Source organism: Catharus ustulatus, chromosome 10 (assembly GCF_009819885.2).
Source record: "Catharus ustulatus isolate bCatUst1 chromosome 10, bCatUst1.pri.v2, whole genome shotgun sequence".
Classification (NCBI taxonomy): Eukaryota; Metazoa; Chordata; class Aves; order Passeriformes; family Turdidae; genus Catharus; species Catharus ustulatus.
In genome coordinates this window covers 5015437-5038440 of record NC_046230.1, presented here as the reverse complement: position 1 = coordinate 5038440, position 23004 = coordinate 5015437, and the positions used below count along the sequence as shown (strand labels likewise).

Genomic DNA, 23004 nt, shown 5'->3' with positions numbered 1-23004 from the left:
AATCCCACTTAGAAGAGGCACCAACCTGTTCAGGTCTCTGCCTCACTGCTTGTTAACAGCACCATGGGGCAGGCAGGACACTACCCAGCCCTTGCACAGGAAATGCATTTCAGTGAAGAAAAATAGTCACTGCAGGGATGTCAGATGGTTACAGAAGCATTTCTGCAGCAGGATTATGTCCTGCAGCAGCAGGTTGTGGGATAAGAGGTGCACTTTCAACTTGAAAAGGAGTTGGTTTAGATTAGATATTAGGGAAAAATCCTTCCCTGTGAGGGTGCTGAGGCCCTGGCACAGTGTGTCCAGAGAAGCTGTGGCTGCCCCTGGATCCCTGGAAGTGTCACAGGCCAGGCTGGACAGGGCTTGGAGCAATCTGGGAGAGCAGAAGGTGTTGCTGCCTGTGGCAGGGGTGGAAATGGATGAGCTTTAAGGTCCCTTTCAAACTAGGCAGTTCTGGGACTCACAGGGATGAGCTGAGCAGGTGCAATGTCTCCTCCTGTCTCCCAGTTCCATCCCTGGTGCAGTGTTGTGGTTTGAGAAGCATTGAAGAATTCGGTATTTTGGTTAAACCACAGCTGTGTGTTTTCAGTCCGGGTGGTCCTCTCTGTGTGGGTGTCCCTGCACAGTCCTAGCGCTTTGGGGCTGCAGGTGCTTTACTGGTGCTGCTTGTGACATAAAACAGATACAATGGAGGTGTTTGCGACACTCCTCGCTGCACATGTTTTGTGGAGAAACAATTGCAAGGACGGAGGAAACCCCGCCATTTCAGCAGCGCTCTGCTGCCCTCGAGTGGGTGCCTAAGAAATATCGCGCTCTTCCCTCCCCACGTGCTTTAACACTCAAAAAAAATCCCTCGCAATCCCATTTTTAAACTGTTCCTGCGGTTCGGGGAGGGCGAGGGCCGTGACCTCACCGCCTCACCTGAGGCGAGGGGCGGGCCTCACCTGAGGGGAGGGGCGGGGCCTCACTGGGCGGGGCTTCGTGGCCTTCGCCTTGCGGCGACCTGGGGGCGTGGCCTCAGATCGAGGGGCGTGGCCTCAGATCGAGGGGCGTGGCCATGGCACGCAGGGCAGGGAGGGCTGAGGGGCGCGGGTTTGGGGCGTGGTCTCGGGGAGGGGCGTGGCCTTTTACCTAGGCGCGCAAACTCGGGGCGTGGCCTTCCCTTCTGGGCCGTGCGTGTGGGGCGTGGCTTTGTGCTCAGGGATGTCCCCCTGGGGGCGTGTCGTACCGAGCGCGCGCGCGCGGCCCCGCGCTCTCGTCACTTCCCGCGCGGACGGCGCTGTCGCCGGGGACGGTCGTGTCCGGTTCGGGCGGCGGCGTGAGCGGTGGGACGGGACGATGAGCGACAGCGGGGAGCAAAACTACGGCGAGCGGGTAATACACGGAGCCCGAGTGCGCTGCGCGACCGGGCCCCCTCCTCCCTCCCGTCCCCACACACCCCTCCATCGCCTTCGGGTGGCGCCGGCGCCCCCATGTCCCCCCGTGTCCCCTTTGGCGGGTGGCGGAGCCTCCGCGGGAGCGGAGAGGCGGGAGAGGCGGCGCGGCGGGGTCCATGGCGGAGGGGCCGCTCCCCGCGTGAGGGCCCGGCGCCATCTTGGGCCGGGACCGCGCGCGCCCGGGAGGGACAAAATGGCGGCCCCGAGCCCTCAGGGGCCCCTCGTCCTCTATCCCACCCTGCGGAAGGGGAATGCTGTTGTTATCCTCTCTGCAGAGCCGCCTTGCAATCCATTCGCGAGTTGCTCTCTAATTTAGGCCGCTCTTCGCTCCCTCTCCCCTGTACAATAACTCAGCTCCTCGGGCCTGGCGTCCAGGTGTCTCGGGCTCTCCTCTAATTTAAACTTGATAATCTGAGGCAACCCCTTCGCTTTGTGAAAACTGCAGAGATATCTCTCAAGGCTCGTAGTTTCGGAAAGATCTCACTGTCAGGATGAATTTTTGTTAATATTGAAATAGATGACTTGCTAAGCTTCACGTTTCTGATGCACCTCTGTAGTTGCTTTTTATTTACTGGATCAGCTTTGTTTGCCTTTGATGTCTTTAATTAGGATCAGTACTGTGTTTTGGGTTTTTTTTAGGATAATTCAGGTATTTTGCTGCAGCATCGGAGGGAGTTGTGGAGGTGATAAATTCCTAAGTTTTAAACTGGAGGGGGCAAAAAATATTAGAGAACGTAGTAATTCTGAGCAATGTATTTCTTAGAATGTGGTTTTATCTTATTAATCCTCTACAAGAAGCTGTAATATCTGAGTGTTTCTACTTCAAGGTAGGTAAGATGAGAAAAAATTGGTGTCCAGGGGGCTAAAAACGGGGATGAATGGGGGAAGAAAGGGATTTAGGAATAGACTTGTGCCAGCGCCAGTGTTTTCATTGATATCTTAATTCACACTGAATTTTTTAGTGAGGGGTTGTTTTTTACTGAGGGTAAATTCTTTGTGGGTTACTTTTTTTAAAGATGCTTAAATTGTTGTGCAGGTCAGACTGAAAGCCAAATTAGCCTTAATAAAGTTTGCCAGGATAACTTGCATTGTGTTTTCAGTCAGAAAGTGGGGAAATAATGAAGCTTCTATAGCCAAGTCTTTTTGTGTGAAACACAATCTTGCAGAGAGCCGGGGCAGAAATTGTTGTGTGATTTTGTATTTTTAATTTAAAGTTGTATTAAAGCATTTATAGGCAGTCTTTGCCATTGCCTAAAATGAATTATGTGTGAACTTCTGTGACTTTTAAATAGGTAAGTTGTTTGAAATGGACGTGTTTGTGAAGGTGAAACCATAGAGCTGCACACCTGCTGTTCCAGACTGGAGCAGGGATTAGTTTTCCTTCTGCTCTTGCCAGTGTTCTTTATGGGGTTTTTTGTTTACTTAAGGCTTATGTTTTACTGAGTCAATGGCTTTTGTGCTTTTCCAAGCTGGAGTCTCTGCAGAGTATAGTAAAGTGTTTGGATAAATAATCTGGAATATGACTGCAACTGTTTTAAACTGTCCCAGGTACAGGCTGCCAACAGGAATTGTGCTCCTGCTCTCTGCCGTTGTGGTGTTCCTTCAGTCAGATCTGGGAATTCAGTCAGCTGGATCTTGTTTTACTCCATTTCCAGCTGCATTGGTTTGCAGGCCTGACTTGATTGAGTCCTCATGGCAGCTTTTGGGATGAAGAAATTGCAGGTGCTTTTGCCAGGAATGAGACTTGTTTGAGCAGCAGCACTGGAATTTACAGTGGATTATGACTTTTTTAAAAAGTTGGAGGAAAGATAAGGAGAAAAAATCCCCACTTGAATTCTGTTTTACAGCTTATGTTCCATAGTGGGATGAACTCTAGAAACTTTTTGACTGAATAAACAGTAATACTACAAAATGCTTCCAATACTTAAATACTGCAATATACTTGAGATGCTGTTGTTACTGCAATGCTATGGTTTTCCAACTTAATTTTCTTTTAATTGAAATTGTTCTCACTGAAGCACGTGGGATTCAGGCATGGAGGGGTTGGAAAAAGATGAGTTAAAGGTCAGATTAATGAATGCTACCTTGTGAATCAGTTAATTATTATAGCAATGGTATGTGGTCAGAAGCTGCTCAATGTGCAAGTGGGGGAGGGTTGTTTGTTTTTAGTGTATAAAAGCTCAATTTACACATTACTTACAAGGTATTGAATACATGTACTTTCAAAAAAGAGTAATTTTTTAAATTCTAAATGGTGTGAGAAGGAGGTCTGAGGAAGCAGTTTGAGGTTAGAGATGAGCTGAGCACTCAGTGCCACCAAAGGGATGGTGTGTGGATGGATGATCCTGCTCCAGAACATGCATTCCCTGTGTTCCTCCCTCACCAGCTGGCACTTGATGGGGCCTCTTGGGGAGTTCATTCAGTGCCCAAACCTGTCAGAAGATAATTTGGGTTTTGCTGATGGATTAATTTCCAGCTTGGGGAACTGGGGGAGCCCATAGGGCCAGTGGCAGAGGTGGTGGGAGGAAGCTGTGGCCTCTTTTTTCAAAACACACTGTGTTCTTTCTGTGTGGAGTTTGGAAACATGTGGAAAGGAGTGGTTCTACTTCCCCAGCAGTGATCTCTCAGGGGAAGAGAGGCAACTTCCATAATGGAGAGGTTGGGGAACGTGGAGTCAGCACAGCAACACCTTGAATAAAGAGGCTGCAGATCTGATAATGTCATGTGAGGCTGCACCTTTAGGAAAACAAGTGGAAATGCATAACTTCATACAAATATATAATTATAAAATCTTAGTACTTTTATTTCTCTGTATCTTACATTATTCTCTGAAATACTGTAACTTCCATTCCTGTGAGGAAAACCTGAATCTCAGAAGTGCAAAGAACTGTGGCCATCACCTGCTTTCCAGCTGTCCATGAAACCTTTCCTACCACTGCCCCCCAAATAATCCTGCTTTGGGACATTCCCTGCTCAGAGTACATGGCTGTAATGCTCTTTGTGAGTGTGCTTACAGCTGTTAAAAATCATCCCAGCACTTGGTTTGAATATGCTCAGAGTCTGGAAAGAACCATTTGGAATCCACAAGCCTGGACTTCAGGGCTTCCACGTGAATTCCAGAAGTGCCTGATAAAGGGGAAGAGCTGCTGATAATAACCAAGGGATCTGGGGAGGGAGGTTAAATTCACACTTAAGCTTAGGGGGGGGAAATGGTCTCTGTTAAGTAAATACCAGTCTGGATCTGGATCTACTGAGCAGCAGTGCTGGAATATAACAGGGTAAAGAAGGTTGTTTCTTCCCTCTTCCCCATGTCATTCCAGGAGCACACTTTGGCATTTTTCAGTGACTTAAAATTCACAGAGTGGGAAAATAAAATACAAAGAACAACAAAACCAGATGGGAGTTGTAGGAGTGACTGATGTGCACCCTCAAGGGTGTGAAATAAATTTGTAGTGCTGCAGGCACTTTGGATAGGGAAGATTTCCTGGGGCTTGGGGTGGAAAAGGGGCAACTTTGGTATTTTGGGGATTATTACCAGTGCTGGTGATACCCAGAGTAGGTGAGAGCATAGAATTCCTGTAAGGCTGGAGTAAAAAGTGTCATAATCCTGTAAAGTAGATTGAAGGATGATCTGGGGGGAAAAATGGATATTTAAAGACTGGGAAAATGTGAAATGTAGAGGAGTTGAATGGAAGTAGGCCAGCTGTTCAGTTGTTTTGATTTAGATAGATAGTTGTCTTTAAAGACTTTTTACTCCCAAGTTTCTGCTCAGCTCCTCAGTGTCCAGATTCCACATCAACCTTAACATAATACAGCAAATATTGCCTTAAAAATGTACTAAATCTATGAATACTTACCTGTTCTCTGCTCATTTGTTCAAAGCTTTTTGACTTCTAAAAGCTCTGAAAAAGGGTTTGGGGTGTATTTGTGGGCATAATCCTCCCAACTGCTTGCCTCTGATCCTGCATTTCTCCTTTTCTTTCTGGTCTAAGACCGCCTGTATTTGGACACAGCTCCTTCTGTTTAGCCTAGACTATCTTTTGTGAATTTACAAATTTTCACCTGAGGAAAAATACTTATTTTAGTCATTTAATCTTGCTTTGTCTGACTTTGCTGAAGAGCTAAGACTTCTTAGGCAAAATTAATATATTAACTCAGAATTAATTTCTGTGAAGTGTTTTCTTTGGAAGATGGTAATGGGTTTAGGTTAAATTAGTTAACTGCAACTTAAATTGCTTCTTAGTATTCCCCCTGCCCTTTGCAGTGTTAGGACAGGGGGAAGCTGTAGTTTAGAACAAAACCTTAAACATCTGTATGAAGAATACTTGACCAAATTTGTGCTGTTTCTGTTGCTCTTGGGTTTAATTGCAAACCTACTTTATCCTGTACCTTATGTTTCTTTTCCCCTGTGTGGTAGGGAATTGTAAACAGGTAACATTTGGTTGAAGTTGTGTGGAAGTGGTTGAAGCATGGTTAAATTTTGGGTTAGCAAATGAATTTCTGAATGCTTAGTACAGGATTCCCGTTAAGTTACTGTTCAGGTTTAAGAGATAAAGAAGATAAAATGGGATTTTTGAGAAAAATCTGATATCCAGTATCATTAGTGAGCTTTCTAGATCAGAATTTATACTAAATTTAGGATTGTTTTTAGAAGGAAGTGTAATTCTGCTGAATTTAATTTTTTCTAATATCCTGAAATGAATAATACTTTCTACTAGTGTGTTCAGGTGTTTAAAGCATATAACTGAAGCCAAGCATTATAGTGATTTAAAAATAAAATCACAAAAGTTGGAACTGCTAATTAGGTGATGTCACTGCCAGAGGAGATTGCCAGTCAATACAGAGCAGGTGGGGTGTTACTCCAGAGTTTGGAGTGTGGGGCACAAATGCAGTTCTGGTCAGTGGGAAATTCAGATTTCTGTGGAAACACGATGCCTGCACATGTGATCCCACTTGTGCAGGCAGCTGGGGGTGTGTGCTCCTAAACCTTCACACCAGGGCTGCCAAACTGCAGGAGGGGCCCAAAACTGAGATCACTGGATTTCATGGAAGGAGCAGCCATGCTCTCTGCATTCAAAAGCACATCTGTCAGTGGCAGCAGGACCTCACTGGAGTCACTCCTTGGTGATTTTATCTCAGTGTGTGGCTGATAGTGCAAATTACTTTGAGTTTCCTGATGCTGCAATTCCTTAGTAGGTACTCAGTTGATCCAGGTGCACTTGCTATTAAATACAGGAATAAATAGCAAATTCAGCTACTTAGGGCTAAGTTAAACTGAGTTGACTGAACCTGTTGATAAAATTGTAGGGCTTTGGTAGATTCAATTCTTGAACTGCATTTATAGTAAAAGTCCACAACACTTTTTTTTTTCTAGTTTCAGTTTTGGCACTAGATTTTATCCTGGAGTTCTTAAATATTCTTCATCCTGTTCTTTTTCTATTAAGGTTAATGTTGAAGAAGGAAAATGCGGAAGTCGCCATTTGACAAGTTTTATAAATGAGAATTATTTGAAGCTCAGGAATAAGTGAAGCTGAAATTTGAAAAAAAAGAAAGTGAATGCATGCTAATTATCAGACCAGAAGTCCCACTTGTAGAATATTGAGCAATTTGTGTGAAGTGGGGAAGATGAAAGAAGTCAGAATTTGAAACGGAAGAATGAAGAAAAGGAATAAAAATGAAGTTAAGATAAGAAGTAATCTGGAATCTGAAAGCACTACGCTAAGTAATTACTAGTCTGTTTATGTGTCCCTGTATATTTTGCTAAACATGCATGCATTATCTGTTTAATAGCAAAAGTACATGCAGGGTAAAGAAGTGTCTACCAGGGAAAAAAATAAAAAAAAAAAAAACTCCTTAAAAATCTAGGCAGTGCTAATGCCGACTGCCCGGACACATAGCTATGAATATTTACCATTTATTTCACTGGAGCTTGTTTACAGCCCCTAGGTGAACAAGGAATTGTGTACAAATTAGGCTTTCAATATCTGCGTGCAGGAATCCCGTTCTGCTTCCAGAAGCGGAAGTGCTCATGGGTCTGGCAAGTCGGGGAGGCACACCCCTGCAAGATCTCGCTCTAAGGAGGATTCCAGGCGCTCCAGGTCAAAATCTAGATCCAGGTCTGAATCCAGGTGAGTTTGCTTCTTTTACCTCTTCCTCCTCACAAGTCAGATGATTGTCAGAGGTGACCCAGCTTAGCCGGTGCTGTTTCCATCTGTGGCTGTGGAGTACAAAGGGGTGTGTGTGTGGTTTCAGGGTTGGGAAAGCCAAATTATAGAAATACAGATATTTTTGCTGCTTCTTCCAACAGTTAAATCAACTATGTAGGTTTGTATCCTTGCTGATACACTTTGGCAGTGCCTGCCTTTTATCTCTTGGAGTACTGACTTGTGTCTGAGCATGGACAGTTTTTCTGTGCATGAACAGTTTGGTGCATCAGCAGATTTCCCATTCTAAGCCACATTTGTGTATTATGTTTCTTCAGTGGAAGCAGTGATGTTCCTGGAGTAGTGAAAAGCAGCAGTAGAGATAAATGTGAATTTCACAGCCTGACATTTTGAATACCTTGATTTAAACTTGAAAATAACAGGGTAGGAATTTTGAATATTAGCTCTGCAAGCTCTGCAGAGAAGTTATGGAGAACTTGCTTTACTGTGTTTGTTAGGTGGCAGCACAAACACCCACGTGCTATTGCACTGTATTCCCTCCCAATACTCACCTGCCAAACAAGCTGTGTGCAGGCTCAGAATTCCTCTTAAAAGAGTAGATAGTTGACTGCTGACTACAGAAATTAATGTGTTGGTCGTTTCTTTACTCATGTGTAGGCATTCAAGCTAAAAAAAGTGAGGTTTCAGCAGTGTGGTTTTCAGGTGAGCTGTTCACAGCACACTTTTTATGTGAACAAGCAATGATCTGCCAGAGCCTGGGGGCAGGCTGGAGGAAGATACTGTGCTGTCAGCAGTCACCCACAGTTGGAAACACCATCAAATAGTGTGTTAAATCTTGCAAGATCAAACAGAAAGGCTTTTGTGAGAAGGAAGGTAGTTGGTGACAGCAGGAGAATGAAGTTTTTTTGTTTAATTCAGGCTCAGTTGCAAGTGTCATATCATGCACCTGGCAGTCCCTGTAGTGTAAGAAGAAATGTGTCAAATGAAATTAATAAATACTTGTTAGAGTAGTGCCATCACTGAGTGTGGAATTGGAGTGACCGTGGGTGTGGCAGCAGTGAGAGATGTGAGAGCAGTGAGGGGCAGCTCAGGAAGGACCCAGCCCCAGACCTTGCTCAGGACACTCAGCTCTGGGCTCAGACCCTGCTGTCTTTATCAGGGCTTTATCCAGTTGGGATTTGAAAACCTTGGGGGAGGAAGGCTGCAAAACACCTCTGGGGAACCTTTTAGTATTAAAACAGCAAAGTCAGGACACCCTCCCTGCATGTTCTCCTTAATCCATATGGCTCCAGGGATTCCATACTCCTTAAAACACCTCCCACTTGCAGAATAACCACAATACTGAGTAAAAATGCAGTCCCAGATGGTACACAATTCTGAAGAAGCAAATATAAGATGTAGAATTTGAGAGACCTGGCAAATCTTACTTTTGCAATAAACAGTGTTTAAATAATACCCTGTCAACTGGCTTCCTATTTGCTGATGACCAAAAAGTAGAGATTTATAACTACCATGGCTTCCTGAGCATTTAACAGCTGTCTTGAAGGTGCCTGTAGCTGGAAAGAATGGAATGGCATGCCAGAGTTCGTGTTGATTAGTAGATTTGGACAGAATTGTGTCGAGGCACATATTTAGTAACAACATACTTTAATCTGTGTTCAGTCTTGTCACACGTTGGGATATGGTCACGTGCAGATCACTGAACTCTGCCTTTCCCCAGAGAAATAACCCTGTGATAATTTCTGTGTTTCTTGGTAGTTTCTGTTGCAAATGTATTTTTGAGTTACCAGCTTTATAAATTAAACTTTGATTTGGGAACCAACCTGTGTCCTGGTGTTTTTATCAGTTGGGGTGTGGATATACTTGATTTTAAAATCTACTTTTATTGAAGTTTGTAGCTCCTATCTTTGGCTGATACCATTCTGGTATCTGAAGTATCAGTTCTGTGTTTGCCTTAATTTTTTTTCCTATATCAGTGGCTAAAATGTGGCTGTGTGCATGTGTGGAGCTTCTTTTTTTGTTATTGATATTACAATTTCTCCTTTTTTCACTGTTTTCCCAGCTTCTGGAAAGTTCTGTCTTTTTTTATTTTGTTGCCAAAAATAATGCTGTCTTTATAAATACGTGGTGAAAAGTGCTGTAATGGGACGTGCTGAATTAATTTCCTCTGGACATGAATATTCATTTTAAGTTGAACTTCTCTTCCTCACTCCTGATGAGGTTGGAGGAGTTTTTTGAGGAGGTAGATTGAACAGTTTGGCTGTGACCCTTGGTGAGAAATCCTGAAAGAAGCTGTTAAATGCTCAGGAGTAAAAGCAGTTCAGAGCTTCCCTCATGCCAGTGGGGTGGTGCTGCTGTGGCATTAGAGGAAGGGGACATTTAAGACCTAAAAGAGCCTGAAAATCAGCAATTTGTGACTCAGATCCATGATGCATTGACTGTTACACTGTTTATTGCACTTCTTAGCCTTGCAGGGGTTTTTCTTTGGAGTGGTGTGGAATGCAGGTTATTCAGTGCAGCCATGAACAGACCAGGATCAGGTGTAGTAGCCCTGTGGGAGTTCCCAGCTTCTCCTCTAGGAATGGCTGTGTTGGGGAGGCTGAGGCTTTGGGAGAAGGAATTGAAGAGTTTCAGACCCTCATGTCCACAGAGCTCATGATGTAAGAAAATATTTTTGGGGGAAAAAGAATTAAGGAGCAGTTGCACCTTTGCACAAATGCACTTAAGAGTGTGAACATGTAAATATTCATGGACAAACAGTGCTAAATAACTGCTGAAATACCAGCAGGTAAACAGGCCAGCTCAGGCTTGATTTCTTCAGATTGTGTTCAGGGGCACTTACCAGACTTTAAAGAATGCATTTGCTTCTCAGTGTCACCCAAGGCAGCACTAAGGGAGTGCATTCTTTGTGTTAAAGCATATTTACTGTTCCCTTTTGTCAGATACATGTGAAAAGAAAAGCACCCCACTTGTTTTTACCTAAACACTGAATATTCCAAGCACTAGCATGTCGCACCCAGGTAGCTTTGTTAAAGGAAGAGCTGACTGAGCAAGTGCAAGTTCCTGGACTGCAGCAGGAATGCCCTGAGAGCATCTGCAGTAATCTGATAGCAAAGACTTAGCACACAGTCCTTGAGAGTAGTGAGCAAATGGATTATAGCTGAGGTATGTGGTGCTGCAGGATTTTGGAGAACAATTCCTTGAGCTTTTTGTGACTACCTGATGGATTTTTGAAACATTAAACACCCCAACAAGCCCAACACTGTACCTTTGTCTTGTTTCCCTCAGGTCTAGATCGAGGAGGAGTTCCCGCAGACACTACACCAGGTCGCGCTCCCGTTCGCGCTCGCACAGGAGATCCAGAAGCAGGTCGTACAGTCGGGACTACCGGCGGCGCCACAGTCACAGCCATTCCCCCATGTCTACCCGGAGACGTCACATCGGGAACAGGGTACGTGTGTGAGCCATGAGTCACAGTCCTGGCTGCATCCTGGCATCAGTGTCTGTGCCCAGAGAAACACAAAGGGGGTTTGTGAAGGGCTTGTGTTCCTGGGGGTTTCATTTATTACTGTCTGTTAGGTGACCCACATCTCACCTTTGTTGTTCATCCTGAAACTCTGACATTCACATTGAGAAATACATTGCACTGCAAATAAACCCATTCTAATATGTGTCCCTTCCTTTAGGCAAATCCTGATCCAAACTGTTGTCTGGGAGTGTTTGGGCTGAGCCTGTACACTACAGAACGAGACCTGCGGGAGGTGTTCTCCAAGTACGGCCCCATCGCCGACGTGTCCATCGTGTACGATCAGCAGTCGCGGCGCTCCCGGGGCTTCGCCTTCGTCTACTTCGAGAACGTCGAGGATGCCAAGGAGGTAGGTTGGGGTGCACAGTGTGGGCTCTGAGACCCTGGGGTCTGTGTTCTGTCACAAGGGGAAACTCAGCCTGAAAAATACTTGGAATCTCATCAGCGTGAAATTTGGGCTTAAAAGTGCTGCAGAATGAATTGGGAATTCTGGAGTCACCCAGTAGAGAATCCTGCACTTATGGCAGTCCTTGTTGAGCTGCCCTTTATGGGCTGGAACAAGGCTTATATTCTGCATAAACTCCACTCCAGAAAGTCTCCAGTCTTTTTCACATCTAGCATAAAGTCTTCCATGTTGGGTTGGAGCTTGATGTGTAGGTCCTGCTATTTGGCAGACAAAAAAACCCAAAACACAATCGTTTTTCGCTTTTTATTTGTGACTTTGGTATTCTATTCAAGGTTATAGTAGTTCAAAACCTTAGTGGTGGTCTTTCAACCTGTAAATGTTTTATGTTGTGTGGTGCAGTAACATCTCCCTACATCAGTGTATTCAGAGGTTACTCCTAATTATGTCAGAGGCAGTAAAACAATTGCTCAGTGATGTTCTTTCAGGATTTTATTGCCACAGAAATTACAGTTTCAGTGGTTACTGCCACTTCTGGCCTAGAGTTCTTACACAGTACTGTAGGATGTGACACTCAGACCTACCTCCAAAGTGAGCCATTTTTAAGGAATTTTAATACTCAAAGCAGTGGTTAGAAATTTGTGTTGCTAAATTTCATACCTACAGCTAATGCTCTTCTGTCACTCAGGCAAAGGAACGTGCCAATGGAATGGAGCTGGATGGAAGAAGGATCCGGGTAGACTTCTCCATAACAAAAAGACCTCACACACCTACCCCTGGAATCTATATGGGAAGACCCACTTAGTAAGTTTTAACCATCGTTTTTGTTGGGTTTTTTTCCCCCAAACCAGTACAGGATGGGATTCATTATTTTGTAAAAACTGTTTCTCCTTTGAGAGACCTGATTTGAGTGATTTTTCCTGGTTACTTAGGCTCACACATCAGTGCAGAAGTTGTTTCCTTGTTTAGGCCTGCTGTGCTGTACACTGAAAACACTAGACATGAGCATCAGTAGTAATGCATGCATCAACAGGAAGATACTTTGACAACTTCTAAATTACAGTAATTTCACGATTATAAGCCGCACCATTTTGACTAAAATTTTGGTCCGGACCCAGAAGTGCAGCTTATAATCAGGTGTGGCTTATATACGGACAAAGAATGAAAAGTTGCTGTTTTAGTTTGGAGGACAGGTGTCTGCTGAGAAAAGCAGGAACTTCTCTTTGAAATGGAGAATGTAAACCCCCTCCCTCCAAATTATTACAATTTTGAAATCAAGGGGCTCTCAGGCAAAGATATGGGAATTAGGAATAACAGTTCTTTACTAGGGAAATTAAAATAGAAATACAGTACTACAAAGAAACAAACTCCAAACCCTGACACAGTCAGAGCACAACCTGACACCCTGTCAGGCAGGGTGTTGGTAGCAGTCCCATTCCATGGTGGCTGCATCCTCCTGCAGTGACAGATGTGGCTCAGTTGGAGCAGTGCTCCTGTACAAGATGCAGTTTCCCTCCAGAGGTCCAGTGGTGATGTGGAGAAATCTGGTTTTCCTCTGGAGTCCAGTGGAGAAAGGGGCTCCCTTAGTGTCCCAAAACCTCTGTTTTTATCTTGGTAAGAAATGTTGGGCTCTTCCCCCTGGCTGGAGCAACTCCCAATGGGATGCAGTAATTTTATCAGTCCCACAGTGGGACTCAATGGCCATTAGCAGAAAATGACTGGCTGGAGGAAGGATGGGTTGTGAAAAGATAAAGAACAATGCCCTGCCTGGTTTCAATGGATGGCCCATTAGCAGAGTATCTCCCACAGAGATAAGGATCACTGCTCCCACCCTCAACAGATGGTGATAGAACAGATACCTTTTATCACACTCTGTATTGGAACCCAAGACAGTTGCCAACATCCAGACATGCGGCTTATAATCGTAAAATTACTGTAAGTCGTTTTCCTGTGTACCTTCAAATATTCATGTCCTTCACAAGCTCAGGTTTTCAAGTGTGAATGAACAAATACTGGTTGAGCAGCTCAGTGGCTCAGTTAACATTTGGGATTAGCAGTTTGCTGTGTTCACATGCTGCACTTCTGATTTTCAGTTGCCAACAGTGTAAATTGTTTGCCCAAGTCATTCCCCAGTTCATTTCCCAAGACTTGCAGTCTCCTGGTGGTTATAGTGATGTGTTGAGACTGCAGGTTTCTGATTTGTTTAGTCAGAAAGCTGATTCAACAGGAGCTTTTTCAGAATTAAAAGTGAATGAAGACTTGCTTCAGAGTGGAATTCCTCGTGTGGCTGTGATACCTAAAGGTTGAGGAAAATAACTGAAAATTCAAACATTTAAAAAGCAATTATTTAAGTAGTTCTGTTCCCACCTGCACTGGTGGGAAAACAGGAGTGCTCTTAGTCTTCCAGCTGTGAGGATGGGAAGTAATGATACAATCTAGTTTAAATAGTGTGAATTTAGCAGACTGCAGGCACAGTTAATGTTTTGTATCTTAGCAAATGCAATTTCCTTCACTCCTTGCAGCGGCAGCTCACGGCGACGAGATTACTATGACAGGGGCTACGACAGAGGCTATGATGACCGTGACTACTACAGCAGGTCATACAGGTGAGCATATTTGGAGTATTTTGCTGCTTTCTAAACTCTTCTTTCTCATCTGCCTGTGCAAGCATTAAGCAGTTCATCCTACATAACCACTCCAGAATGTTTTTGCACTCACTGTTGTTCTGGAATCATCACCAAAATGACTGCTCAGTACAAATCAGATTGGTTGGAGTGAGAAAGACTTGATGTGGCTTGGTTTAGTCCAAAATGTTTTCTGAATCTGCACTGTTTTGAAAAACAGAGTGTGTTCTTTGTATTTTCATTTTGGAATCTTTAGTTGGTTCATCTCTTAGGACTGAAATGGTGGAGATTAATATTTGAGTTGGTATTACAGTGTCAGCTTACATTTTGAGCACAGTATAGTAGATAAAAAGTGGGAAATTTCAGTGGTCCCCTGTATCTTCTGCTGATAATTATGGCACCTCAAATGTTGCCAAAAATAAGAATTTGGGGATTGGAGCATGATGTACTATGTATTGGACATGTGCAATAAAAGGCTTTTTTATAGCACCCCTGGTCAAGTTGGATGTGTGTGTAATCATGGTTGGGGTGCAGTTGGTTTTGGTGATAGAGAAATTTGTTTTCTGCATTTTCCAGCAAAGTCCTTGTCCCCTGCAAAATCCTCACAATGTCTGGGACACTGTTAAGTTGAACACAAAGATAAGAATTGATTTTTTTTCTCTCTGCACTACCAAACATTCCTGCAGTTGCAGAAGTCTTCAGTGCTTTGGTGGTGCATTTTCAGTCTGACAGGGATTGTAGATGTTACCAGAAGTTGTGATTGGGTCAGGGGAGAGCCAGTGAGAGTGACCTGCTCCACTGGGAGCTGTCCCTGCCTGTGGCAGGGCTGCCCCTGGATGGTGTTTAAGGTCCCATCCAATCCAAACCATTCTGGGATTCTGTGAATAAATATGGAACCACAAATGAGTCCTGGGTAACTACTTGAAAAATGTCATGGTGTGCAACTTTTCCCCCAGCAGATGTGGGTTGGTTGAGGGACAGAGAAGTGTTACAATGTTGTGAGTGCTTCCCTGAGGAAGGAAAAGTTGGAATTGTTCAAGATGCAGTGGAGCATTGAATACCCCACCCTAAAAATTCCATTAGTAACAATTCCTTTGCTTTCCCTGCCCTCTGTGAAAATAAGGCCTTAAGGGAAATGCACTGTCAGATGGGAATTGTCCTGTTGAAACTTCAGTTTCTCCTTGTTACTGTGGGAAGCTTAATTTTGCCTGAAAAAGTCTCTGTAAATAAGGGAATAACCTTTAAAAAAACAATCCCTGAAAACAATTGGGGAAGATTTTAAACTTGGTTTAGTCTCCTGGTAGAGTTTTGCTGATCTGAATCTGAGGAGGTTCCAGTCCAGCCACTCCATATTAATGCTATAAAGTATTGTTTCTGTTTTCTATAAGAAGTTGCATCACAGTTTTTGTTTAAATGTGACTCTAAAAGTGTTAAAATGTTGGGATGGGAGGCTTTCCCCTGCCTCCACCTTGGAGTCAGTATTTTTTCCTCAGGATAGTGAGCTGAAAATAATAAATACTTGAAGATAATAAACCAAATATTTTTCTTGAGTAGATAAGTATTTAAAAATCAATGTTAAATGAAGTAATTCAGCATCATCCAGTGTAGGAACTAATGTTGTCTGATCCTTACTCTGATCACAGGAAGGTTTTGTACAGTGAACTGTTTGTTTATTTTTTTAATTCCTAAAAGTCATTCTGCTTTTGTTTTCACAGAGGAGGAGGTGGTGGCGGCGGAGGAGGATGGAGAGCTGTTCAGGACAGGGATCAATTTTACAGGTGTGTACTGGATTAGTGGAACTAGGCAAGGAAACAAAAAACTTGGGACTGGAGGGGTTTGGGGGTGCCTGGCTGTAGAACTGACTGCAAGTCAAGGAAATCTTCACCTTGGGCAAGTAATTCAGATTAAAAGTAAAGGTGGATTTGGCTTATCCTGCTTGTGTGGGATGCTCCTGGCTCCAGACTAAATTCACATGCAAGCAGATTGTGAGTGCAAGAGCTTGTGTTTGTTGTGTTAGTCAAAAATAATGCTGGTAACAAAACCTGGTAACAAAAAAGAATTCAAATCTTTGCTTTGTTACCCAGTAGAAATGTTGATCAGGTTTCCCATGCTTGTTAACTTTCCCAAGTACATTCCTGAGACCAGGATGAGGTTAGAGCTGCTGCCACTCAGCTGTGCAGGTTTTAACAAAGGAATTGTTTGTGTCACCCCTGCCACAGGAGGCGGTCACCGTCCCCATACTACAGCCGAGGGGGCTACAGATCCCGCTCCAGATCCCGCTCCTACTCACCTCGTAAGTACTCAGGGACTCATGCAATGCTTTGGGTTGGGAGGGCCTTTAAAGCTGATCCCATTCCACCCCTGAGGCCATGGGCACCTTCCAGAGAGGAGGGTGCTCCAAGCCCCATCCAACCTGGCCTTAACTGGGCCTGGCCCAGTCACAGAGTTCACCTCTCAAATTTCCCATTCCTTGAACCTCTTCTGAGCTTCTGTGTCCACTAAGGTTGACACTGCTGTGGATATTTTATTGAGCTACAGTTCCTTTAATGCTTTATTAAGCAATCTTGAGGACAGAGCAAATATTTAGTTATGAAAAACCAAGTGAGACAACAGCCCTTGTTTTGAGTCTGAGATGCTGTTTCTTCCTCCAGAACTCTGTTAAAACAGGAGTTTGGCAGTTTGGTTATCCCTAGGGCATCAGGCTCAGATCTGATGCAGGTTTGAGGAGAGGCAGTGGATTTAACCAGAAATCTCTCAATCCTTGAAGTCTGACTGTTGGGTTTTTGTCTTTCAGGTCGCTATTAAAGCATGACACATAGAGGAATTTCTAGCTACAGCCTTTGCGTTGAAATTGCAAGTTTGTGGACAATATTTTTTTATTGTCTCTTCTGTTTAACCAAGTGACAGTGCCTAGTGAATTAGGTGACTTTTACACCTTTTATGAAGACAACTTCTGTGGTGTTCAATGCTGTTTCATTCTGCATATTTGTGTAGTTTGGTGCTTTGTTTCCAGTTGTGTTTTGAGAGGAGTATGTTTTGCATGTATTTTTTTAGTCTCATTTTGACTCCTGAAAGGTTTCTATTGTAAAGACAAAAAACTGTTGAGTTAGTTTTTTCTACTGATTCCAAGTTATTCCCAAGATCCAAACCTGTGTAAAATGCTTTCTGAAAGCAAGAAGAGAAAATAAAATAAAAAGACGATTGTTTTTTTTCTTTTCCTACTTATTTTTGCCAAGAAAACAAAAGCATGGAGGTAATCCCAGGGCAAGTGCCATCCATTCCTTCCAGGAAGAACCAGCTTTTGGTGTCCCACAAGTAAATTGCACCTGAGGTGCTTCTCAAGTCCATGTCTCACTTGTGAAATCAGCAGTGAACCCCTCATGTGGCTGTTCAGCTCTTGACTCTTGTATTTAAGAGATTTTGGGCCAACACTTCATGGTGTATCTGTCATATCCCATAGTGAATTTGTGCACTTGTGTGCCAGTTTTTTAAAAATCTTGTGTTGGAGGAGCTTTCCACATTGGTTTGTGATGAGAATGTGGGGTTTTGTGGAAATAATGGGAATTTCTAGATTCAAAACTGATTATTTCTGTGGATGTAGTGAACAAAGTTTGAGGAATGGTGTGCCATCATGCAGAGGAGGGGACTGAGGGAACAGGCCCTGCCTGCTTCAGCTGCCTGGAGAAGAGGTGACAACAGCAGCACACCAGGTGTCTTAGGGACTTAAAAGTTATCCAGGTACTTTTTAAAAACTTCCCTGTTTTTTTAACTGGCCAGAGGGGACAACAGGACCATGGCAGTAATTATTTTAAATTGTCTGAGCAGTAGCAGCTCATTCAGGGCTGACTTGGCTGCTCCTAGTGACACATTTTTTGGAATGTGTCACATGGCTCCTGTGCTGAGTGTCCCAAATCCCTGTGCCAGGTCCATGCTTGGTGTGAGCATTGCAAAGCCACATCATGGAGTCATTTAGTTTGGAAAATCCTCTGAGATGGACTCCAGCCATTCCCCATGTCCCCAAGAGCCACATCCACAGGGCTTTTAAATCCCTGCAGGGATGGGACTCCAGCCCCTCCCTCAGCAACTCCTTCCATGAAGAAATGCCACCTGATGTCTTACCTCAACCTCCCCTGGCACAGCCTGAGTTCCCTCTCATCCTGTCCCTGTTCCCTGGAGCAGAGCCCGACCCCCCTGGCTGTCCCCTCCTGTCAGGGAGTTGTGCAGAGCCAGGAGGTTCCCCCTGAGCCTCCTTTTCTCCAGGCTGAGCCCCTTTCCCAGCTCCCTCAGCCTCTCCTGGTGCTCCAGCCCCTTCCCCAGCTCTTTCTCTTCTCCTGCCACACTCCAGTCCCTCGATGTCATTGTGGGGACCAGGGGTGCTGGTAATGCTTAGATCCAGATGAAAATTCCGCTGAGGGTGCTGAGGAAATGGATGTTGTCCATGAGAGCAGCTTGCTGAGGTGCACCCCACAATCCATATTACTGCTGTTCCTGGGCTTTGGGGAAGCAGCTGCTGTTGGGAGAGCCTGTTGTCCAGCACTTCCTGCTGCTGAATCATTCCTAGGGCTCTCACTCCAAGAACAGCCTGGGCTCTGATGCTCCCAGGGTGTAGCATTGCCCTGTGGGATGTGAGGTGCTGGAGCCCACAGCTGGCTGGCTGGCTGTGCCAGCAGTGAGGCAGGAATTATCCATGGGATATCTCATGGATCCCACCAGGGCAATGAGGAATCCTCTGCTGGAGCAGCATCTGCTGGCTGGATGTGACAGGCTGTGCCCTTTCCTGACCTGCTTTCCTGGCAGCAGAGGACAAATAAAAACCTTGGAAACACGTGGAAGGGAAAAAGGAAACCAGGAGCTGTTTGTGCTGCTGTCCTCTCCCCACACAGGCAGGTGGAATTTCCTCTCCCTGGGCAGGAGATGCTCCTGTCCTGTGCCATCTCCTGCCTTTCCCTGGGCACGAGGAGGGGCCCTGGAGGGATTGTGGAGCTTGGGGGAACTGTGCAGTATCAAGGCAGTTGTGGCTTCAGTACATTCAGGCATCCCTTGCACAAGTAGTGCCATAGCTCTCTGCTCCTCATGGAATTCCATGAGCTCCTAAAAATCCCATTTTTCCTTGCAACTCCTTCCTTGGGGATTTACTTTGCGGTTTGCATCTCAACAAGATAGGTGCTCCCATCCCAATGGAACTGCTTTGGAGTTGGGAGAAGCTGATCCTTTTGTGTTCCTGCTTGGATAGGGAGTGTACAGCTCCACAGGAGCCTCCTTAGTGCCCATCTCTGGCACCTGGCCTCTGCTCCATGCCTTTACATCCCCTTGGGACAGTCAACAAATCTTGGAGCTTGTTGGGATGGAGCTGCTGCTGCCCCTCCACCATTCCCTTTGTTACTGTCTTACACATGCTTGGCCCCAGTGCAGGTGTAATTAACACAGACACTAATTTAATTACCCAGCTCTGCCAGTGCCTCCACCTCAGCATTCCCACCTGTTACAGACTTGAAAACTTCAGAAATCCAGTGAGTAGTGGGTAAATTTTCACTCATGTCCCAGCAGAGGGTGAGCAAAATGATTGAAAAGCATGGATGCATTTTCCAGCTAAATTGTGAATTATTCCTCAGGGATAATCCCACCTCTGAAGGTGGGCTGTTTCCATGCCCATGGTGCTTTTCCCTCACCTCTGTGGCAGCTGAACCATTCTCTGGCTGGGAGGTTTCTAAAAGCCAAAAACCATATTTCAGACAGTTCATTACTGCCCCATGAGGGAAATTTGGGATTAGCCCAGCCTGGAACTGCCTCGTGGCTTGCCCAGAGTGGTGAGGGGCTGCTCTGGCAGCATGTCCCAATCCCACTGTGGACAAAGGACAACAAAGCAAGTCTTTTTGTGAAGGAAATGGGTTCATTTTTAGGCCAGGGTTTACTCAGGGCTTTGTTTTGGCGCTGCCTCACCTGTGCAGTCTCTGCAGCCAGATGTGTCCCTCATGGAGCAATGAGCAGCTGCATTCCAGCTTGTTCCCAATCCCAACAGTGCAGGGGTGGGATGAAGCTCTCCTGAGGTTCTCTGTGTGAAGAAGAGTGAAAAATATCCTTAAAGATTGGGGAAAATTGGCAGGTTCCTCCTGGAAATCCAATTCCCACTGGATTACTGCAGCCTTCTGGGGTAACTTCTGGAGCCACCCCATCCCTGCTGGCTGGAGGCAGGATCCTCTTTCTTCCCACTGTCCTTTGTGCTGTTCCCAGCACCCTGTGGGGATGTGTGATCCAAGGAATGATCCCAACACAGATGCTCCAGCCTGCTCTGTTAGCAGGAGCCCAGCCAGTCCCAGTAAGACCAGTCCACCAGAACAGGGTGCTGAAACCTCGAGGATCCCAACCTGCCTGCTCCAAGCCAGGCTTACCAAAGGCTCAGGATAAATTGGACTGTGCCAGACTGTTTATCCTGAGCTTGGAGGAAACTCAGGAAGCCCCTGGGGCTGGCCCCAACATGGATTTGGTAGTCCCAGATGTTTGCCCAACCTCCTCCCAAAACCTCCAGCTGAGGAGCAGCATCTCTTCTTCCTGTGTCCAACTGACCAAACACTCAGGTTTTTTGCTTAGCTTGTGCTGTTTTTTCAAGGCAGCCTTCACACACAGCGGGTTATCCTGTCCTTTTCCAGACTAAACAAACCCTCCTTCAACCTCTCATGGCCTTTTGCTCATTTTATCAGTCTTGCTGCTGCATTCCAGACTCATTCCATGCCAGCATCTCTTTCTAGGGAAGAATGATCTTGCCTACAGGGCTGCCCTGGAAGATGCTTTCCCTTTCCTGCTGGATCCTGCACCACTTTTAAGACCTTTTTTCCATCTGGTTGCTGCCTCTCCCACTGTTTTGTACCAGTGCTCTGAAATCTTCCTCCCCAAAGCACAGACTTCCCTTGAGCATCACATCTGGACCAAGAGAGATCCACCAAACCTGAGAAACAGTATCAGCTCCATCCGTCGGGTTGGGAAAGCATCTGTGAAGTTTGTTGAGCTCAAAAATCGGGGTCAGGAGGGATGAGCTCATGTAGGTAACTGCAGGAACTCCTCTCTTACATCCAGCTCTGACAGGAGGCTGGTTTGAGGAGCGGTAAATGAGTATTGCATCCCACAGGTACTGATTAATCCCAAAACCTCATGTTTCTCCCACTGCTTCCCAGTGGCAGTGACCTCATACAATGAACCAGCAGCTCCCTGCCCCATTCCTGCTGACAGCTCATTCCTGAGGAGGCAGGAATGACCTCAACAAGGGGAAGATCTTTGAAAAGGACTCTTATCACCCAATTTCAGCCTAAAATCCCCAAAAAAACGTGCTGGGTGTGAGCACTGGTGACAAATGACAGCCAGGCAGGAGCCACACTGAAAGCAAAGCTGGAGAAATCGGAGGAGAAGGATTCTTCTGGCTTTGCATCATCGCAGCCCAACCACATCTATTTTTGCTGTAGGCATGGCATCGAGCACCCGTCACCGCTATTCCTACTCCATCTATCTCTGTATGCCAGGGAAGACTGGCAGTGGGATGGAGCAGCAGGAGGAGCTGTGCTGGAAGTGTCCTTAATTGCCTTAAAATCCGGGGAATTCAGATTGCTGCCCTTCACCCCCCCAGCACTGCAAGGGCCGCCTGGCCCTGGACACAACGCTCCGTTCCAAGAGCACAAGGCCACTTGTCACCCACCCAGCCAGGATTATTCTGCACCTTATTTCTGTCTCCAGTCATGTCCTCGATGTGCTTGTACAAAGATCAGGCTTTTATTCTCAAAAGGAGAGAGAAAAATGTCGCTTAACCTGCAGGCAGGTGGTGACACCAGCTGCTGGTGACCTGAGGACACCCCTCAGCAGAGCCCCAGAGGCTGCAGGAGCCATCTACCAGCAGGCAGAGAACGTGCACAGCTCATGGCTGGAGTGTCTGGCACCAGCTCAGATCTCCTGGAGCCTTTCTGACCATGGGATCCCACATGGTGATGGCTGGTTGGATCTGGGAAAGGTTCACACGTTCAGTATTGCAAAAAAAATATTATTTATTTATCATGTTTGTTTATTTGGTTTAATTGTATTAAGTAATTATGTAGATAAGTATATAGATATAAAAATGTATTTCTTTTTTATTTCTTTTCTTTGGTTCCTGAGCAAAACAGTTTTCCTGTCTCTGAAGCACTGGGGGTGCTGGGCTGTGGTGGATCCTGAGGCAGAGTTTGGGGATGCTGGGGTCACGGTGATGGGATCATGGTGATGCAGTCTGGGGTGAGGGGTGCAGTGGGTTCCAGGGCAGAGAAGGGTTTGGGGGTGCTGGGCTGTGGTGGTTTCCAGGGCAAAGGGGTTGGAATAGTGAGGGGGCAGCGGGTTCAGGACAGGAGGAGGGTTGGGGGTGACAGGGTATGGTGAGGTGCAGGGCAGAGGTCTTGAAGGGGATAACAGGGTGTGGGGAGTTAAGGGGAGTGGTGTTCAGTGGGTTCCAGAGAGGTTGGAGGTGCTGGGTGTGGTGGTGCCAAGGCAGAAGGATTGGGATGCTGGAGCTGGGTGTTCCAGGACAGAGGGATCGCGATCCTGGGTGCAGTTCCAGGACAGAGGGATTGGGATGCTGGAGCTGAGTGTTCCAGGACAGAGGGATCGGGATGCTGGGTACTGGGTGTTCCAGGGCAAAGGGATCGTGATGCTGGGTGCAGTTCCAGGGCAGAGGGATCGGGATGCTGGAGCTGGGTGTTCCAGGACAGCGGGATCGGGTGCTGGGTGCGGTGGCTCGGGGGTGCTGGGTGCGGTGAGTTCCGGTACAGAAGGGCGGGGGGCACAGGGCCGGTCCCCCCCGGCCCATCCCGTCCCCGCAGGGGTCTGGCGGCTCCACCTGCCC

At 45.8% G+C, this 23004-nt stretch overlaps 1 protein-coding gene across 2 annotated transcripts; it reads left to right on the top strand.

Annotated features, from left to right (window-relative positions):
* Positions 1-1240: 1240 nt before the first annotated feature.
* On the top strand, positions 1241-17359 carry TRA2B (transformer 2 beta homolog). 2 transcript variants are annotated; one of them, XM_033068630.2, is made up of 9 exons: positions 1241-1371; positions 7428-7561; positions 10886-11048; positions 11284-11472; positions 12215-12330; positions 14049-14132; positions 15866-15928; positions 16370-16443; positions 16945-17359. In XM_033068630.2, exons 1-9 carry the CDS (start codon positions 1336-1338, stop codon positions 16953-16955), a joined length of 870 nt encoding a protein of 289 aa, XP_032924521.1. In that variant the 5' UTR covers positions 1241-1335; the 3' UTR covers positions 16956-17359. The 2 variants fall into 2 exon arrangements, with proteins under 2 accessions (XP_032924521.1, XP_032924522.1); XM_033068631.2 differs by having other exon boundaries at positions 1271-1371; positions 6878-7561.
* Positions 17360-23004: the final 5645 nt, after the last annotated feature.

What these genes read in the sequence shown, in the direction of transcription:
- TRA2B (XM_033068630.2), top strand. Translation starts at nt 1,336, where the DNA reads ATGAGCGACAGCGGGGAGCAAAACTACGGCGAGCGG. An exon ending in AGATCCAGGTCTGAATCCAG is followed by an intron (nt 7,562 to 10,885) that starts GTGAGTTTGCTT and finishes TGTTTCCCTCAG; the next exon opens with GTCTAGATCGAGGAGGAGTT. An exon ending in ACGTCGAGGATGCCAAGGAG is followed by an intron (nt 11,473 to 12,214) that starts GTAGGTTGGGGT and finishes TCTGTCACTCAG; the next exon opens with GCAAAGGAACGTGCCAATGG.